The sequence below is a fragment of the Prionailurus viverrinus genome, chromosome B3 (genome assembly GCF_022837055.1).
Source record: "Prionailurus viverrinus isolate Anna chromosome B3, UM_Priviv_1.0, whole genome shotgun sequence".
Taxonomy (NCBI): domain Eukaryota; kingdom Metazoa; phylum Chordata; class Mammalia; order Carnivora; family Felidae; genus Prionailurus; species Prionailurus viverrinus.
The window spans coordinates 58,739,323-58,759,680 of NC_062566.1; the positions used below are offsets into that span (position 1 = coordinate 58,739,323).

Below are 20,358 nucleotides of genomic sequence, written 5' to 3' on the forward strand. Positions count from 1 at the left end.
TCAATAATAAATAACTGTTAAAAAAGTTGAAAAAATGGGATTATTGTTTTCTTCTTTTTAAGTGCTTTGTATATTTTAGATATGTGTTTTGTAAATAATTTCTTCAAGCCTGTGGCTAGTTGTTTCGTTCTCTTTACAGTGTCTTTGGTAGAGCAGAAGTTTTTAATTTTAATGAAGTTCAATATATCAATTTTGTTCTTTCATGTATCATACTTTTGGTGTTATATATGAAAACATATCCCCAAACCCAAGATCACATGGCTTTTTCTCCTATATTTTCTTTTAGAAGTTTTGTAGTTGTGTATTTTACATTTAGGTTTGTAATTCAATTGAGTTAGCATTTGTGAAAAGTGTAAGATGTCTAGAACTGGTCTGGTCTTGTCTGGCCTTCTCTGTCTTCTCTTCCCTTCCCTTCCCTTCCCTTCCCTTTGTTTTTGTTGTGTTCTTTGTTTTTCTTTTCTTTTCTTTTCTTTTCTTTTCTTTTCTTTTCTTTTCTTTTCTTTCCTTTCCTTTTCTTTTCTTTTTTCTTTTCTTTTCTTTTCTTTTCTCTTTCCTGTTCACATGGACATTTAGTTAGTTATTACAGCACCATGTTAAAGAGGTCATCCTCTCTCCATTGAATTGCCTTTGCTCTTTTGTTAAAGATCAATTGACTATATTTTTGTGGGTCTATTTCTGAACTCTCTCTTCTGATTCAGTGATCTGCGTGTTTATTCGTTCATCAAAATATGTCATCTTCATTACAATTAGTGTTTTCTCTTTTTAAAATTACACTTGTAGATTTTTCTACCTTCAAGAGCCAGCTTTGAATTTCTTTGCTAATTCTGGCTCATTTCGTTCTTCTTTTTTTGACCTTGCTATTGTTTTCTCTAGCTTCTTTAGTCAAGTTAGTTAAGCTTATTTTATTTTTCCTTAAAATCTGTATATTAGTCTGCTAGGGCTGCCATAAAAAGATACCACAGGTTGGGTGGCTTAAAAACAGCAGAAACTTATTTTCTCACAGCTCTGGAGGTTAGAAGTCAAAGATCAAGATAGTGGAAAATTCATTTTGTGGTGCGGTCGATCCTCCCAGCCTGCCGATGGCCACCTTCTCACTATGTCCTCATGGCCTTCTCTCTGTGCTCCAGAGAAGTGGCGGAAGTGGTAAAGGTTATCTCTGGTGTGTTTTCCTGTTCTGGGAAGGCCATAAATTCTATTAGATAAGGGCCCCCCATCCAGTGACTTCAGTTAGCTTTTATTACCTCCTTAACAGCCCTGTTAAGTATAGTCACATTGAGGGTTAGGGCTTCAGCCTACAGATTTTGGAGGGATACAATTCAGTCTGTAACAATATGATAAAAGCATCATTGCTATGAATTTATTTCTGAAAATAGCTTTATCTCTCAAGTGCATTCTTTATGGTGTTCTCACTATTCTCTATTGTTATTGTGTTCTTGTTTCCTTATTGATCTAATAGTTCAGTGGAAAATGATGGTGCCTTTCCCTTGTTCTCTAGAATTTTTTATAAGCCCTATATTTTAAAAGCTAATATAGCAACGTATAATATTACGGTCATTGCTTTGATATTTTGCATTTATTGAAGTGATAGTCTAATAGAATAGTTCTCAATTGTAAGGGACATTTGGGTATGTTCAGTTTTGGTTGGCATAATGATGTGTAATGGGGGAGGGCTTCATCTAGTTCACAGGGGTAAGTGAGAATTTCTAGATCTCCATGCCATAGGCCAGCCATGAGGAAGTGTGTGTGTATGTGTGTGTGTGTGTGTGTGTGTGTGTGTGAGAGAGAGAGAGAGAGAGAGAGAGAGAGAGAGAGAGAGAGAGAGAGAGACAAAATGAATTTCAGGCCCTGTCTCCCTCTAAATGTGGCACACTGCCTTTGCTGCTTTGCAGCTGTCACGTGTAAATGTGGAGCACTGTGTGTGGAGTCTTCTTTCAGAGTTCCAAGTGTGCAGTGAGGCACCTGGCTTTCCTCGTTTTCTTTGGGTGTGTGTGAGGGGGTGTCTCAATCCAACTTCAGGATTTCACCTGCCTCCAAGGGAATGTGTACCAGGAAGCAGCTTCACACTTGTGTCACTTGTATCTACTCTAACCTCATTTCCTCCGATGCTCTTCTGGGTCCTTCTGCACCGTGTGGGATGGGCTTTGATTTCTTCCTTAGGAGGCAGGAAACAACTTAAGATCACATCCTGCAATCTTTCTCTTGTAAGGCTCTTATTTAAAATGTGCTCAGTCCCTCACACTCTGGCTCTTGATCTCCAAAGGGAGATTCCCCCAACTCCCCCCGAATAAATGTTTCTAGTGAGGAGAGGAATTATTAAAAATTTCCTATTAAATTTAATTTTGATATAATTTCAGACGTCAAGTCTCAAGAAAAGTACAAAGAGTTTTCAAGACGCTTTATCCAGATTCTCCAAGTGTTAACATTTTACCACATCCTCCTCTGTCTCTGTCTGTCTCTGTCTCTCTCTGTATAGATTTGTCTCTCTCTTCACACAAGGCCACATGTGTTCACACACACATGCACAAATCAGGTAATTAATGTTGATTCAATACTATTATTCAATCTACAGGCTTTATTCATATTTTGCCAAGTGTCCCGCTAAAATCCTTTGTAACAAAGAATTTAGTTGTCATGTCTCTTTGGTCATTCTTTGTGTTTTACGGCATTGGCGTTTTTGAAGACCATAGACTTGATATTTTGTAGATTGTTACCTAGTCTGGGTTTGTTTATATTTCCACAAGCTTAGGTTCATGTTATACATTTTGGGCAGGAATCCCACTGTGTCCTCCAGGGATCCTAGCAGAAAGTGCATGATGTCGATTGTCCCATCACTGTAAGGTTAACCTTGATCACTTGGTTGAAGTGGTGTCTTCCAGGTTTCTCCACTGTAAAGTTAGTATTTTTCCTTTTTTACTGAGTAAGTTCTCTCGTGGAGATATACTCTGAAGCTATTCTGTCATTCTTCAAAGTTTCACCTGCTGCTTTTATCATCTATTGGTGATTCTTATCTGAGTCTAGTATTATTTATTTTTTTTTTTTAAATTTTTTTTCAACGTTTTTAATTTTTATTTTTGGGACAGAGAGAGACAGAGCATGAACGGGGGAGGGGCAGAGAGAGAGGGAGACACAGAATCGGAAACAGGCTCCAGGCTCCGAGCCACCAGCCCAGAGCCTGACGCGGGGCTCGAACTCACGGACTGCGAGATTGTGACCTGGCTGAAGTCGGACGCTTTACCGACTGCGCCACCCAGGCACCCCTGAATCTAGTATTATTATGATGGTTACCCAATGGCTATTTTCTTGTCTTTTCTTTTTAAAGTTTATTTATTTATTTTGGGAGAGCGAGTGCACACATGCATGAGCAGGGGAGGAGAAGACAGAGAGGAAGAGAGGGAATCCTAAGCATGCTCTGAACTGTCAGTGCACGACTTGGGGTTCTATCCCATGTACCGTGAGATCATGATCTGAACCAAAATCAAGGGTCCGACACTTAACCGACTCAGCCACCCAGGCACCACCCCCCACCCCCAATGGCTGTTTTCTAGTTCTGACATTTCCTTTATAGTAATCAGTTGTTTCCTTACTGTAAGGAAGAGCTTTCTAAAGGAGGAATTTGGAAATTCAGAAGATGCTTTTTGTTTTTTTCTCTTGAGGAGTTAAGCTTCTGCAATTGAATACCAGACTTCCAAAACTGTTGTCTTTTAAACTCAAAGCTGAGCTATCAGGCCTTTGTTCTAGGCTGTACTTACTTTCTCTCTGAGGTACTGAATATACAGAATACCGCTGAGAATATGGGTAAAGAGCCACAGAGTCACAAGAATAATTTTAGCCTCGGAAAAGGCCTTAGTTTAAAAATCTCCAAATATCACTTTGCTGTAATAGTTTTTAGTATTGCAAGATTTCATATTTTTGCATCTTTATAGATGCTTCAGTGTAAAAGTGAGTGAAACTCCTATTAAGAAGGAATTATGGGATCAAAAATAAATATACTACCACTTGACAAGAACTTTAAACCTTTTTGTCTTTTCCACAAAAGTAGCTTATCCCTCTTCCACTCAAGGCTTATACCACTGATTTGCTAGATTAACTCCTCCTCAAAGATTGTGTGGGATTAAAGTTGGAATGACAATTCCAACAATGCTACATTATTATGAATTCCACATTAGGGAACTGGAATTGATACATTTCTTTTTACTATCAGAAGTTGTATGTTTTGAATTTGGTGATATTTGTATGTTGGGGTGAATGTATCTTCTGTGTACTTCCTTTGCCTGTATCATCTCAAAGAGGTGCTTGAATCAAGTTTGCTTTAAAGATAGGTGGTGGATCCTGTAATATCTTTAAGATTTATCATGTTTCGGAAGCAAAAATATTTCTTTGCCACAACCTGGCAGTTTCTCACATTAAGACATAGAAAGAGACTTAAAAAAATAGGATACTTATTTATGTTAGCAGTTTCTTACAAATATCTTAATGTCTAAATTAGCTAAATAGGAGAACATAAAATAAATGACATTGAAATAAGAGTTGAAAAACACAATTTCCTAATTTCTTTATGGGTGTAAGCCCAAGAGTGTAAATCCTAAAAGGAAGAAACCTAACTGCTAAGAGTCTTCTGGTTTTCTCTTTCAAACACATGCTTTTATCTTTTTTTTCTTTTTTTAATTTAATTTTTAATTTTTTAAAATTTACATCCAAATTAGTTAGTATATAGTGCAAGAATGATTTCAGGAGTAGATTCCTTAATGCCCCTTACCCATTTAGCCCATCCCCCCTCTCACAACCCCTCCAGTAACCCTCAGTTTGTTCTCCATATTTATGAGTCTCTTCTGTTTTGTCCCCCTCCCTGTTTTTATATGATTTTTGTTTCCCTTCCCTTACGTTCATCTGTTTTGTCTCTTAAAGTCCTCCTATGAGTGAAGTCATATGATATTTGTCTTTCTCTGACTGACTAATTTCCCTTAGCATAATACCTTCAGGTTCCATCCACATAGTTGCGAATGGCAAGATTTCATTCTTTTTGATTGCCGAGTAATACTCCATTGTATATATATACCACATCTTCTTTTTTTTTTTTTTTTTGAAGGGAATTTATTCTTATTTATTTATTTTTCATTTTAATTTCAGTATAATTAACATAATTTATATTAGGTTCAGGTGTACAATATAGTGACTCAACATTTCTATACATTACTCAGTGCTTATCGTAGTAGGTGTATTCATAATCTACTCCACCGATTTAACTCATCCCCCACCCACCTCCACTCTGGTAACCATCTGTTTGTTCTATACATGTAAAAGTTTTGTTTGTTTGTCTCTTTTAGTCTTTGTTCATATCTTTTGTTTCTTAAATTGCACATGAGTGAAATAGTATGGTATTTTTTTTTCTATAACTGATTTATTTCACTTAGATCTATCCATGGTGTTGCAAATGGCAAGATCTCATTCTTTTTATGGCTGAGTAATATTCCACTGTGTGTGTGTGTGTGTGTGTGTGTGTGTGTGTGTGTGTGTGTTCTTATCTTCTTTATCCATTCATCTATTGATGGCCACTTGGGTAGCTTCCATAATTTGGTTATTATAAATAATGCTGCAGTAAACATAGGGTTGCATATATCTTTTCAAATCAGCATTTTCATACTCTCTGGGTAAATACCCAGTAGTAGAATTACTAGATCATATGGTAATTCTATTTTTGAGTTTTTGAGAAATCTGCATACTATTTTCCATGGCAGCTGAACCAGTTTGCATTCCTACCAATAGTGCACAAGTGTTCCTTTTTCTCCACATCCTCACCAACATTTGTTGTTCCTTGTGCCTTTGATTTTAGCCATTCTGACATGTGTGAGGGGATATATCATTGTGGTTTTAATTTGCATTTCCCTGATGACTGATGTTGAGCATCTTTTCATGTGTCTGTTGGCTATCTGTATGTCTTCTTCTGAGAAATCTATTCATTTCTGTTCATGTCTTCATCTCATTTTTTAAATGGATGATTGGGTTTGGGGTATTGAGTTATATAAGTTCTTTATGTACTTTGGATACTAATCCTTTTTTTGGATGTGTCATTTGCAAATATCTTCTCGTGCAGTAGGTTGTCTTTTAGTTTTGTTGATTATTTACCTCACTGTACAGAAGCTTTTTATTTTGATGTAGTCCCAATATTTGTTTTTGCTTTTGTTTCCCTTGCCTCAGGAGATACATTAGAAAAATGTTGCTATGATTGATATCAGAGATATTATTGCCTAGGCTCTCTTCTAAAATTCTTATGGTTTCAGGCCTCAGATTTACATCTTTGATGCAGTTTGAGTTTATTTTTGTGTATAGAGTAAGAAAGTGGTCCAGTTTCATTCTTTTCCATGTAGCTGTCCAGTTTTCCATACAATATTTGTTGAAGAGACTGCCCTTTTGTCATTACATATTCTTGCCTCCTTTGTCAAAGATTAAGTGACCATGCAATAATGAGTTTATTTCTGGGTTTTCTGTTCTGTTCCATTGATCTATGTGTCTGTTTTTGTGCCACACATCTTCTTTATCCATTCATCCATCGATGGACATTTGGGCTCTTTCCATACTTTGGCTATTGTTGATAGTGCTACTATCAACATGGGGATGCATGTGTCCCTTCAAAACAGCACACCTGTACCTCTTGGATAAATGCCTAGTAGTGCAGTTGCTGGGTTGAAGCATAGTTCTATTTTTTTAGTTTTTTGAGGAAACTTCATACTGTTTTCCAGAGTGGCTGTACCAGTTTGCATTCCCAACACAATGCTTTTATCTTGATGACTAACCCTATATCTGAAATCTTTACTTTGGGGACCTAAAACAAAGAGAAAAATACAAAGTTACTCGGTGTGCGTATTCTCTATAATATGAATGTTGGGATTTGGATACATTAATTCCAGGGAGTTAAAGCGATGTTTTAGCACACACTTGTACATCTTCTTTGCACAGAAGTTCTAGGGAAATGCTTTTTGACTATCTGGATTTTCTCCTGTTCATTTCAATGGCTAAAGTGTACAAAGATAATTATAATTTCTACTTGGAAGTGACATTTTAAGAAATGTATATGTGGAGGGGATTGAGGAATATTGCAGAGAATATTAGATCTTACGTTTAAACAATTGTTCATGTAGACACTTTCCCACTTATTTTGTGTATTGAACAAGTGAGTTTTTAAATCCACAGATCCTTCTTCCTATGAGCATGAAGACACCTTTTTTTCAGTGTTTCACACTCAAGTCCCTCCAGAAGAATATGAAAACCGTAAACAGAATGTCAATCAAGGTATGTTTTAATTTGTGTGATTTTGCATATTGTCACAAGAAATATAGCTATATATAGAAATATTCACAAATGAAATGATTTGATCTGATTTAATCCAGAGGCAGGTGAAAGTGACTGAATGAATCAAGATGAAACAAGATTGGTCATGCATTAATCATTTTTGAAGTTAGTTGTTGAGGGTTTATCATAGCATTCATTCTACTTTTGGATATTTAAAATTTTTTATGATAAAGAGTTAAAGAAAAGCTGGCTGCAAGTAATGGAAAACTAACTTAAGCAAAAAAGAAAATTTATGGAAACAATCCTGGAGGTAGACAGCTTTTTTGATTCCCAAAAGCATATTCTGTGTTTAATCATTGAGAGGGAAACTCAGTGCCAGAATTGCAGAGAAGATACCAACTGATCCAGCTTGGGTTAAATGCTGACCACTGGTCCAACCAACTCATCAAACCGAGCAAGGGTTGGGGTTACTATAGAAACATGGAAACTTCTGTTCCTGTTGATCACCACCAGGATGGGGAGAAGAGGACATTTCTAGTGAGACAGTTCTGACCAGGCAGTCCAATGTTTTTACTATAGTTTATTGAAAGTGTATTTTAAAGAAATCATTATAAATGTAGATGTGGATGCATTTAATATGAGTTATCTTAATATTGTATTTTTAAGAGTATATAAAATTTTGACGGAATGAATAGACTTTATATTTCAGCTCAAAAGACTATATACAAGTTGTAATATGGGGAAAAGTTCTGTTTTGTATCTAAGGAGGCCATGCACCAAAAAAGTAACTCGTACTTTAACTAATGGTAGTTGGTTAAGAAACATTATTGATTAAAGAAATAAAATCCCAATAATAAAGCCCAGATTTATTTGCCTAGACACTTGTAACTTAAATTTAAGTGAAACTTTTTTCTTACTCAAATTTATTTTTCTTTGAAAAGAATTTAAATCCAGAGATCTTACTCTCTTCCCGGTTCTTTCTAGGTATTGTTATCAAAATATATTCTTTAATTATTAAATTTGTGTTGAATCTTTGATAATTAGCTATAAATATGCCAACTTACTAGCTCCCTTAGTCCTTTTTATTGATGTACCCTCTCTTATAAGGCCCAGATAACTTTTAAGCAAACCTTGTCTGTGTTGAGCTACTGGTTGGTGTTTTTCCCTCTTGGACTTTAATGTGGCCATTTGTCCTGATTTGTAGGGTAGATTCCATTTGTCACTTAAGAAAAGTCTTCCCTATGCCTGTTTTTAGAGCTTTAAAGAAGCTTTCACATGATCTTGCTTTAAATGCTTTGAACATGACGACAGTGAAGAAAGATATTTAGTAAAGGGAATAAGAGTCCATAAGTATTTTTCTCACCCTTGTTTTGAGCACCCAGGGTCAGAAGGTGACTCAGGCCTCTTTTCAAAGGTCGGGAAAAACTGACAAAGTGAGATGAGCTGTAAGGCTTTGTGCGGATGGGATGTGGAACATCCAGGACACTTATGCCCAGACCTTGCTTAAAAGACGGGTGTGAACACACACTTACTGTTCAGAGAGGGTGCTGGCATATTAATAGAATCACAGGATAGATGACTCTAGTCTTTTGGGGAAGTTTTGTTTCATATAAAGACTAAAATAAAATATATTAATTAATTAATTTCCTCTGAGTATAGGTGGCACACATGTTATGCTAGTTTGAGATGTACCACATAGTGATTTGACAGGTTTATATGTTTTTTTTTTTTTTTTATTTAAATTTTTTTTTTTCAACGTTTATTTATTTTTGGGACAGAGAGAGACAGAGCATGAACGGGGGAGGGGCAGAGAGAGAGGGAGACACAGAATCGGAAACAGGCTCCAGGCTCCGAGCCATCAGCCCAGAGCCTGATGCGGGGCTCGAACTCACGGACCGCGAGATCGTGACCTGGCTGAAGTCGGACGCTTAACCGACTGCGCCACCCAGGCGCCCCATTGACAGGTTTATATGTTAATCCACACTCACCACAAGTGTAGCTCCCTCGGCCACCATGCCACGCTATTATGATGTCATTGACTCGATTCCCTACGCTGTGCCTTTCATCCCTGTGAACCATCCATTCCATAATTGGAAACCTGTATCTGCCACTCCCCTTCACCCATTTTGCCCATCTCCTACCCCCCCCCCCCCCCCCCCCGTCTGGAGACCATCACTTTGCTCTCCATACTATAGGTCTGATTTGGCTTTTTGTTTATTTGTTTATCCATTTGTTTTGCTTTTTAGATTCCACATATGAGCGAAATCATATGGTATTTGTCTTTCTTGGTCTGACTTATTTCACTTAGCATAATTCCTCTAGGTTCATTTGTGTTGTCGTAAATGGCGAGATCTTACTATTTTTTATGGCTGAGTAATATTCATGTGTGTGAGTGTGTGTATGTATTATATCTTTTTTACCCATAAGAATAAATCTCCATATATATATTAGGTTTCTGGATTTGGAGTTTGGAAGTTTTTCTATGTGTGTTATATATTTTAAATGTGTGCATAAGGTAAAATTATAGCATAATGGACAATTATAATTATGAAAAATTTTGAACTTTTTTTAATATTAGATTTTACCTATGATGTGGAAGGAAATGAGTCATTGATCAGAGCAGAAAAGAAACCTTTCTCAAATACAGAAAAGATTAAGCTCAGGGGTAAACACAGCCAGGATTTTATTAAACGAAACATTGAGGTATGTACTTAGAAATTTAGAAACCAGAATATGGGATTAAAGAGTTATGAAAATGAAAATAGTTGTGTTCAGTGTCTTTAAATATTTTTTTTTTGATCATGACACATATGTATGTAATTGGAACAGTCTATATAAATGAAAGAAAAATTTTATGGACCAGTACTTAACTTTACTAGTTTTAATTCCATCCTATCTTATTCTACCTCTTCTAAAAATGCTAGCTGCAACTCAATACGTTTACTTCACTACCCAGAAATGAATCCGGTTCCTGCAATTTGAAAAACATTTATTTAGGTAATAGCGTCAGACAATGCTTCCCAGATTTTAAATTGCATATTAGTAAAATTGGCTTTTGAAAGTAATGAGACTGATGTTATAGCTGGTGCATTTAGAAATTTGCATGGAAAATGCTCCTGGCACAGCTGGAGAGGCCAGTTGGTTGTCTGTCCCCTGACCCCTCCAGCTGAGCCTCCAGGAAGCCTATCACTTGTCACTTGCCTTGATTATTTCAACCTTGATCTTCCAGACCCTACAGCCTGACTTGGTGTCCTCAAGGCAAACTAACCAAGGGAAAAGGGGTTCCCCTATTAGACCAGAATGCTGATTAATTAATTTACGGTAAGAAATGTAGGTGCAGTGGGCAGAAGGCTTGTGGCAAACCACTCAGGCAGTCAGGTTACTAGAAAACTGCATTGGTGAGTGTAAAGTTATTCATAAGAGCAGAGAGTTAAATAATTCCTCCCAGTTCAAGCCTGATGCTTCTTCCACGACTGCCACGTCATTTCCAGGTAGACTAGATTTGTGGGTCAATGTGCCACTGCCAGGACTGGCCTCTGGACCTCTGGTTTTTCTCTTTATGTTCGTCTGATCTGAAGGAAATCTCCAACCCGATCTCTCTGTGCTGGCCCATTTTATGCTGCTTTATTTAATTTGCCAAGAGCAGTAGCATTTTCCCCACACCCGGGGTTCTTGCTGACACAGCAGCCCCCACATAGATTTCCCTTTTCCCCTTTTAACAACAGTCGCTGAATCTTTGTTCAAATTTCCTATATGACGCTCTTGAAATGTCAAAGCAATTTCATTTAGGAGACAGCAGGATGTGCAGCTTGCAAGCGGGCACTTCTTTTTGGGTGTGACGAAAGAGTGACTTTACGATGGATGATGTTGCGAAGGGCAAGAAGAACTTTGTTCAGTCGCGTGCCCAGTGCCATACCATGGAAAGGGGAGGGACGCACAAGAATGAGACAAGCGCCCATGGTCTGTTTGGGTGAGAGACAAGTCAGGCCCCTGGAGTTTCTTACACGGATGCCAACAAGAATAAAGACATCACCTGGGGAGAGGAGACACTGATGGAGTAGTTGGAGAATCCCAAGAAGTACATCCCTGGAAGAAAACTGATCTTCACTGGCTTTAAGAAGACAAAGGGAGAGGACAGACTTGATAGTTTATCTCAAAAAAGCTACTAAGGAGTAATCGTTGGCCACTGCTTATTTATTACAGAACCAAATGTCTCATGACTTCTTTTATGTGTACCATATTTAAATTGATCTCAGACACCAGAATTTGGATCAGGAATGGCTGACAGACTATTCCTTTTGGACAGTCCTGATTTAAGTACGATTGGCTTGTGGTTAAGTGAATCTGATCAGCTTTTTGAACTTGGATAGTAATCCTGGTTCAGAATTACCAGAATTACCAGTGCTGTCCCTGTTTTCCCCTTTGAAAGATAGGGTTGGAATCGATTGGTAATGTTCAACTTTTCACAGAGATGGTAACTGCCATCTCTAAACCTGTAGGAGATGGGTTTAATACTTAGAATTATATAACTTGTTATATTTATTTAAATACCGAGGAAATCCCTTTACTCTCCCAACAAACAGCAAGACTCAGCTGGGTTTTAATGTTGTGTTAGTTAGCCTGTAAAAGTCCAGGGCTGAAGCTGGCAACGTCCACTTTATCTTTTTGGTCCTAACTGCTGATTTAATTAAAGTTCACGGCATCTAAAATGCTACCTTTTGCTTAATTAAACACATTTTCATGTGGCTTATGTATAATACCAAACAAAGAATATTTAACACTTCTCACGTTTTATAGATGAGCTGTAAGGCCAGATATTTTTAAAATTTAGTGTGACCTGTCACACTATAGTAGCGAACTTCGCTTGCGAATTCTTCACTCAGTCAGACTAAGTTATAATTCAGGATTGTCTTTTAAACAGCCCTTCAATAATGCAACTGTAGAAATACCACATATGTGTGATTGCTAATGGTGCTTTTGCCAACTCATTAGAAGGATTAAAGTAGAGGACATATGCCATCAGCACACATGTGTAAATTATGTAGTAAGGCTTAAGATAATTAAAAATCACAGATAAAAACAAATAAATAAAAGCAGTTTCAGTCAGTAGATATATGCCACATAGGAAGTGGCAAGATCCTTCCAAATACCTCAGCAGATAAGTTATTACATTGATATATAACGAGAGGTTTGCAAACTTCCCATGTTTTATTGTTTTATATTTTAAATAAAGTGTTGTTGAAATGGCTAACATGAGGGCCTGCTTATAGCTGGAATGTACGTCACAAATGAAAAATGCCTAATCTCACAACTTTTACCTTAATGTGTCTGTACTATAGAAACCTCAGGGCCCACTTTTATTTTCCTGAAGATGAATTGCTTTGAATATTTACTTTTTTTTTTTTTATTAATACACTCTATAGTTGGCTAAGGATTCAGGAATGCCAGTGCTTATGATTGACAGAGAGAAGAAAAGGCTGACTGAACTTTTGAAGGACTTAGATGACAAAGATTCGGGGCTGTCCAGTCCTGAGGTACGTAAGCTCTGATATTCAGTGACTCTACCCTTTTCCTCCTTCTCCTTCTCCTCCTTCTCCTTCTTGTTTTTGTTCTTCTTTTCCTTTTTTTTTTTTGTAGTTTCAATTTTTTATTTAAGTTCCAGTTAGTTAACATACAGTGTAATATAGTTTCAGGTGTAGAATGTAGTGATTCAGCACTTCCCTACATCACCCAGTGCTCATCACAAGTGCCCTCCTTAATCCCCATCACCTGTATAACCCATTCCCCTGACCCCCTCCCTTCCAGCAACCCTCAGTTTGTTCTCTATAGTTAAGAGCCTGTTTTATGGTTTGCCTTCTCTTTCCCCCCTTACGTTCATTTGCTTTGTTTCTTAAATTCCACATATGAATGAAATCATATGGTATTTGTCTTTCTCTGACTGACTTATTCACTTAGCATAATACTCTCTAGTTCCATCCACTGCAAGAACGTGCCTGATTTCGTCTGATCTCTGAAGCTAAACAGGGTCTGGCCTGGTTAGTACTTGGATGGGAGACCTCTACACTTCTTAATTTTTATTTATTTTCTTTCTTTTTTTTTTTTTTCAACGTTTATTTATTTTGGGGACAGAGAGAGACAGAGCATGAACGGGCGAGGGGCAGAGAGAGAGGGAGACACAGAATTGGAAACAGGCTCCAGGCTCTGAGCCATCAGCCCAGAGCCCAACGCGGGGCTTGAACTCACGGACCGCGAGATAGTGACCTGGCTGAAGTTGGACGCTTAACCGACTGCGCCACCCAGGCGCCCCTATTTATTTTCTTTATCATGTCACTGACATTAGCACACATTTACAATAAGTTTTTAAATTATGGGACAATGTTCTCTGTCTTTTAAAAAATCGTGTTTTACAAATTTATTTTCATTAAAATTTTCAGATTTTTTTCTTGGTCAATTCATTACTGACTCTGAAGAGGATTATTTTATGTTATTATAAGAGTCACTACACATTAGCTCTCACAGTTACAACTGCTACCTGTGATGTAATGGGCTTAGTCATTAATGACATATAAATATGTTTCCCTGTCTCTTTTTATTTTGAATATTTCTTATTATCCCTACACTGGTGTAGTCCTCAGGACTCCTAAAGAGCACCATCATGCTCCTGCCCAGTTAACCTTGAGCATCCAGGTCCCTGAAGAGTCTAGAGGGAGCACAGACTCAGTCCAAGGAGGGGAACAGCCTGCAATCCAGGGTGCAGGTGTGGGTCTTTATAGGGCTTGGGCTGGTCATCTAAGGGGTGCGGTGGCTCAGCGTTTGCACTTGTTTGCATACTAAACTTACAGCAAGATTCTTTACTTCCACAAAGAAATGTATTCTCCCGTGTACCTTGAAGCCCATAGCCCTGTCATCTAGTTCTTCTTTTCCTATGTTTATGGAGGTGAGGTGTAGTGAGTGCTGCTGGCACCCTGCCCAGATCCCTTTTACCTAGTCCCTTCCGTGCATCCAGCCCCCTGCCCTGTGCCAAGGGTGCATAGCTGCCTTTTTCCATAGAGTATTGCCATGGGCTAGATGGGGGCTGAACTGCCTAGGATGGCAGTCTCTCTCCATCTCCACCCCCTCCCAACTCAAGATGGGATTAGCTCTGTGCTGCAGTTTGTCCCTCAGAGCTTCCCCAGGGGTCAGCTGGGCTTCATCCGACACCACCTCCTTGCCTGGTTTTGTTTCTCTTGTCCTAGCCTGCTTCCATCATCCCCTATCCCTTCTCCTGAGGTGGAGTTCTCCTGGGAGAACTCCAGTCACCCTCTCTCTTCTTTTTTTTTTTTTTTATTTAAAAAAAAATTTTTTTTTTAACGTTTATTTTTGAGACAGAGAGAGACAGAGCATGAACGGGGGAGGGTCAGAGAGAGGGAGACACAGAATCTGAAACAGGCTCCAGGCTCTGAGCTGTCAGCACAGAGCCCGACGTGGGGCTCGAACTCACGGACGGCGAGATCATGACCTGAGCCGAAGTCGGACGCTTAACCGACCGAGCCACCCAGGCGCCCCCACCCTCTCTCTTCTGAGAGCACTCCCTCAACAAGTCACCTGAACCAGAATCCCTAGCTCAGGTTCTGCATCTAGACCAACCTCAGAGAGGTAGGTGCAGAGGGTAGTTTTGACTCTAGGTCCAAAAACTGCTCAATTGCAGCAATGCCTGTGGCTGGTGGGGGGTAGGGCGTGCCATGTTTCTTCCTAGACATGATTTAACAAAATTTTTATTATTAATGTTGCCTTTTAAATATTATTTCTGTTAGTATTTATGCCTTGTCCCTCCTTTATTAAATTTTTTTTAATGTTTATTTATTTTTGAGAGAGAGAGACAGAGTATGAGCAGGGGAGGGGCCGAGAGAGAGAGGGAGACACAGAATCCAAAGCAGGCTTCAGGCTCTGAGCTGTCAGCACAGAACCTGATGCGGGGCTCGAACCCGTGACCATGAGATCATGACCTGAGCTGATGTCAAAGCTTAACTGACTGAGCCACCCAGGAGCCCCTTAAACTCTTTTTGTATCATTTACTTCTGTTTTTAGGTAGATTATTTACAAATTATCGTACAGCTGGGTTTTTGTTGTTGCTGTTGTGTCCGTAATTGTTTCTCTATCTTTTGTTATTATTTCCTTATTCTTAATCTTTTAATGAGGATATTTAATTTATATGTTTATTATGACCACTGATAATGTTTGGGCCTTTTTTGGACAGTCTATTTGACATTTCATTGATTAGATTTATTTTGTTTTCTTAATTTCTCCCCATTTTCCTCTCATGGTTTGAAAAATTCCTATTTTTTTTTGTTTTTAGCAAATTATTGATACATATAATAACTTCTTAAATTCTTTTAATGTTTATTTACTTTTGACAGGGAGAGAGAGAGAGACAGAGCAAGAGCAGGGGAGGGGCAGAAAGAGAGGGAGACACAGAATCTGAAGCAGACTCCAGGCTCTGAGCTGTCAGCACAGAGCCTGACGTGGGGCTCGAACCCAATGAGCCATGAGATCATGACCTGAGCCGAAGCCGGACACTCAACTGACTGAGTGTCCTTCACCGCTCACACTCTCTTTCTTGCAAGAATAAATGAACATTAAAAAATGAAAAAAAAAAAAAAAAAAGCAAGTAAGGAGTGTATTTTGCTTCAGTAACAATTTTGCTCCAGGTGTAAGTAGCTAGTGTCTTTCTTTATTCCTGTTCTGTATTCTTGGTATGGTTTTGTTTTTAGGTTTGCAAGATTGCTGCTATATCTGTAGATAATGTATCCATTTTCCAGGCAGAAAGAAGAGGGAAGGGGGAAGGGGAAAAGGGACACTCCTCTGAGGCTTTGCGTTTCATTTGGGAAGGGATGGTGTCCCTGGGACTTCCACCTGTGGCTCATCAGCCAAGATGTGTCATGTAGCCACATTCATTTCATACACCACTGCAAGTGAGACTGGGGATTCAGGTATCTTACTTTCTTATTTTAATAGCAGAGAAAGGCAAGAAAAAAGGAAATTGGAAAAGGGGATCAGATCAGTCAGTGTACAAGCATATAGGTGGGGAGAGAACCTCCTCTATCCCTCCTCTAGGTCCAATAATATGTTTCTCATAACCTTCATCTTTTTTTGTCATTTTGCTTATATAAGCTCATTTCATAGTTTTCCAAGTTGGCTTTCAACCACGTCTCTTCTGCTATTTAGCTATGTAGTCCTCTTTTGAGATTGTTGTAATTTTTACAGTTTTTTTGTTTTGTAAACTAATATTTGCTGAGAGTTTTTTCTGTGCATCATCTGAGGGGAAAGGTGGCGTCTTATTATCTGGTGTCAGGGATAGACATTTTATGCAGCAATTTTATAAAACCAGATAGATTGTGGCACATGTTGAAGCAGATTCAGAGGAAGAAGTTAGGAAGTGTGGCAGGAAGAATTTAGGAACACTTGGAGGAAGGGATCCATCTATGATATTCTTAAACCATACCAAACTTCTTGCCCTTCCTCAGATTTGCTGTATCTTTGACACTGTGTGTCCTTTTCTTTGTCCCCCCATCTCTGATAAGCCGATGCACCTGAAAGATGATGACTAGGGTGATAATTATGTTTTAATTCTCCAGAACTCTTGCCCTTGGGTGGTTCTTTATAGTGGCATGTTTAATTGTGTTGGTGAGATATTCTCTTGAATCTCTCTAGGATACTTAAAATTTTTAAAAGATTTCCTTCTGTATTAGGAATTTACCCTTGCAATGAATGGCACAAAACCAAATGTCTCTACTGCCAAAATGGGTTTTACATCATATCTCAAATTACTCATATCTAAATCAGTATTGAATGTGTGAGTTCGGTTGTAGATCCTTGGTTACGGACCTGAACCCCTCGCTGTAAAGGAAGCTGGTTAAGAGCATTTTCTGGGTTCTGTCTTAGGGAGGTAAGACTTCTAAAAGCTTGCAATTTCCCACACCTAGCAAGGGTGTCTAGAAAGTGCTAGATGGAAAAACATGATGCCATCTACTACATATTATATATAATTTCCCTCTGTAACAGCATAGTGCATGAAACATTTACATTTCTGTTGAATTTAATCTGACATCCTTTTTATTCCCAGTGTCATTAAAAAAGAATTCCATTCAAACAAGAATTTAAAATTTATTGACCAACGTTTAGTCATTGGTTCCATAGTTTTATTTTTTTGTGACTCCCTATTATTTCTCACTTAGATCGTACAGTATTTATATCCCTTTTATTTAGGAAGAATTAACTGAAGTTTCTTATTTGTGACCAATAAAGTAATATATTTTCTTATAATTATGTATATAGCTTTCATATCCCAACTTATAAGTGTATTTAAAATGTTTATTACTGTATCATATCCTTGTATGGATAGACTACAATCTATTCACTTTTCCGTATTTTTAGACATTTGAGACTTTTGCAATTGTTCTTTGTTGTAAATGACATGCCAAAAAACATCTGAGTCCCTCTGGGTTGCGAGGGACAGAGATGGACTTCGTTGAAAAAAAAAAAAAAGGAATAAATGTATTGGGAAACTTGGATAGCCCACAGACTTGGTGGGAAGTTTGGAGAAACACATCTCTAACCCGGGAAGATATCAAGGTACCCAGAAACATGGCTTCAGAAACTCCTTGGAAACAGGCTGGTTAGGGGCTGCCTCACAGCCACGAGACATCCCTGCTAGATGATCACCATTGCCACCCTCACTGCTATCAACACTGGGTCCTCCAGGTCACTGCTGTCACCATCAATCACTGCCTCACTTCCGCTGTATCTTTGCATCTCTGTCTCTCTCTCTCCCTCGGGAGTCCAAGTCCAGGGCATTCGCTTCTGATTGGCTGATTCTAGGTCATTTGCTTGTCTTCTTGATGCCAGTGGGTGAGGAGAAGGGGTGTCTGATGAGGCTTTGTCTCCTACCAAGTCTCATGCAGTGTTTGGTTTCACCAAAACAGGAAGGGACATTGGATGCTGGGGTCAGGGGGAGACATGTAATTCTTTCTGCATAAGTTTTTGCATGTATCTCTTCTGATTACTGCCTAGGGATTGATTCCTGGTATTAGAGTCATGAAACCAAAGTGCATGAAATTCTTAACCTTCCTTACCCTCCACTTGCCCCTTTATTCCTAGTGTTTTCATGATTTTTCTGTCCTTGTATTACATGTTTCTCTGTGTGGCCTCACCCATTCCCATGGTTCAACAGTTTGAACCACTATAGATCGGTGGGTGAGTCTAAAATATTTATATACAGTCTACGTCTCTATTTTGATATTTTTAACTACCTAACATAATCTGTGGATATCCTAGGGACATCTGTGAATATCAGAAGGTCTCAAACAGAATTCACCATTTTCTTCCTCAAACCTATTATGTCTCCTGTATTCCCTAGCTTGGTCAATAGGACCACTATACCCCTAGTTCTCAAAATCCAGAATTTGGTTTTTATCTTTGATCCTTACTCCTCCGTCCACGCTTCCATCAAATTATCTCCAGATTCTGTAATTTCTACTTTGTAAGTATCTCTGGAACCTGCTCTATGTTCTGTATTCCCAGGAGATATTCCTTAGTCTAGCAGCTCATCACTTTTGTTCCAGATTATGGCTTTTGCTTCTTAACTGGGTTTTCGGTTTCCAGTCTTGCCCGTGCAAGTTCCAGTTTTAAAATGCATAGCCAGCCATGTTGTTTCCTTGATTAAGATGTGATTGGGGCGCCTGGGTGGCGCATTCGGTTAAGCGTCCGACTTCAGCCAGGTCACGATCTCGCGGTCCGTGAGTTGGAGCCCCGCGTCAGGCTCTGGGCTGATGGCCCAGAGCCTGGAGCCTGTTTCCGATTCTGTGTCTCCCTCGCTCTCTGCCCCTCCCCCATTCATGCTCTGTCTCTCTCTGTACCAAAAATAAATAAACGTTGAAAAAAAAAAAAAAAGATGTGATTAAGATTGATTATCTCCTCCAGGAAGCCTTCTCCAACCACTTTGTCTCTCTGCTCCTTCATGTCCATAAAGGTTAGTTGACCCTCACTGGTCCCCATGGCGCCTTGGCTTACCAGCACTCTTCATACCTTGTTAAAATCTTTGCTACCAGAAGACTGAGAACTCCCTAAGGGCAGAGCTTGTGAGATTCCTACTGAATCACCAGTGCCCAGTGCAGTGTCTATGTTCAGTGGGCACTGAGCACAAGATGTTTGAGTGAATGTTATGAGTGGGTTTTAACCCATTATGACATGAATATTAGTTGAATAAGGAGTTAGATGATAAATAGGCTCGTGAAACCCAAACAACTGCATTTATAGACCCTATGTTACTTTTCAGGGACAAATCTTGAAAATACCATGTCGATTATAGGGTAAACATGATTTATTCCTATTTAACATATCACAGACTACTTTTTCAAAATGGAGAAATGAGAATGTTATAAGAACCAGACTGCAAGGCCGAGAGATTTATTCCACAGGGGGGAAAAAAAACCCCCCCCACAATGTAGAATATACTTTATACAGATTTGGCAGATAATGAAACAATAAACTACTAATTTTTTTCTTTCACTATCCCAATGTTAATTTCGTGGGGTTTTTTGTAATGTGTGTGTTTGTGTGTGTGTGTTTGTGTATGTGTGTGTGAAGTCCTGAGCATTGATGTGTCAGACTGAAAGGGATATTTTGGAAAAAGTGTAGCATGGGAATGACCCTGTGACTCTTGTTTCCTTTTAGGGCGATCGGTCTGGCTGGCTGGTCCCAGGAGAAGGATACACATTTGCAGTCACCCAGCACCAGCAGCTTGCCGAAATCGACACAAAGCTCCAGGAACTTTCTGCAGCCTCACCAGCAACTTCCGACTTTTCTCCGAGACATGGAAACCACAGCGATCAGGTGGATTTAATTTAAGGAAACACAAACTATTCAGGTTCATGTGTTAAAGCTAGTTCACATAATCTGACAATTTGCTTGTTAACTAAAGAGGTTTCTTCCCAGTTGTTTTTTTCATAACTCCGAGTGCAATGATAGTAATTTCCGTAAGTGCGTGCGTTGTGTGTGTTTTCCTTTGGTGACTTCCCTTTCTCTTCATTTTTC

General features: G+C 38.8%; 1 protein-coding gene and 1 pseudogene across 1 annotated transcript in view; both read left to right on the top strand.

Annotated features, from left to right (window-relative positions):
• FSIP1 (fibrous sheath interacting protein 1) overlaps positions 1–20,358 on the top strand; it is a 196,097-nt gene that overhangs the window by 35,762 nt on the left and 139,977 nt on the right. The window contains exons 6-9 of the mRNA XM_047863184.1: positions 7,189–7,287; positions 9,866–9,990; positions 12,711–12,821; positions 19,999–20,157. Coding sequence (XP_047719140.1) covers positions 7,189–7,287; positions 9,866–9,990; positions 12,711–12,821; positions 19,999–20,157 — 494 coding nt within the window. The remainder of the gene's footprint in view (positions 1–7,188; positions 7,288–9,865; positions 9,991–12,710; positions 12,822–19,998; positions 20,158–20,358) is intronic.
• On the top strand, positions 11,145–11,463 carry LOC125168229 (cytochrome c-like; annotated as a pseudogene).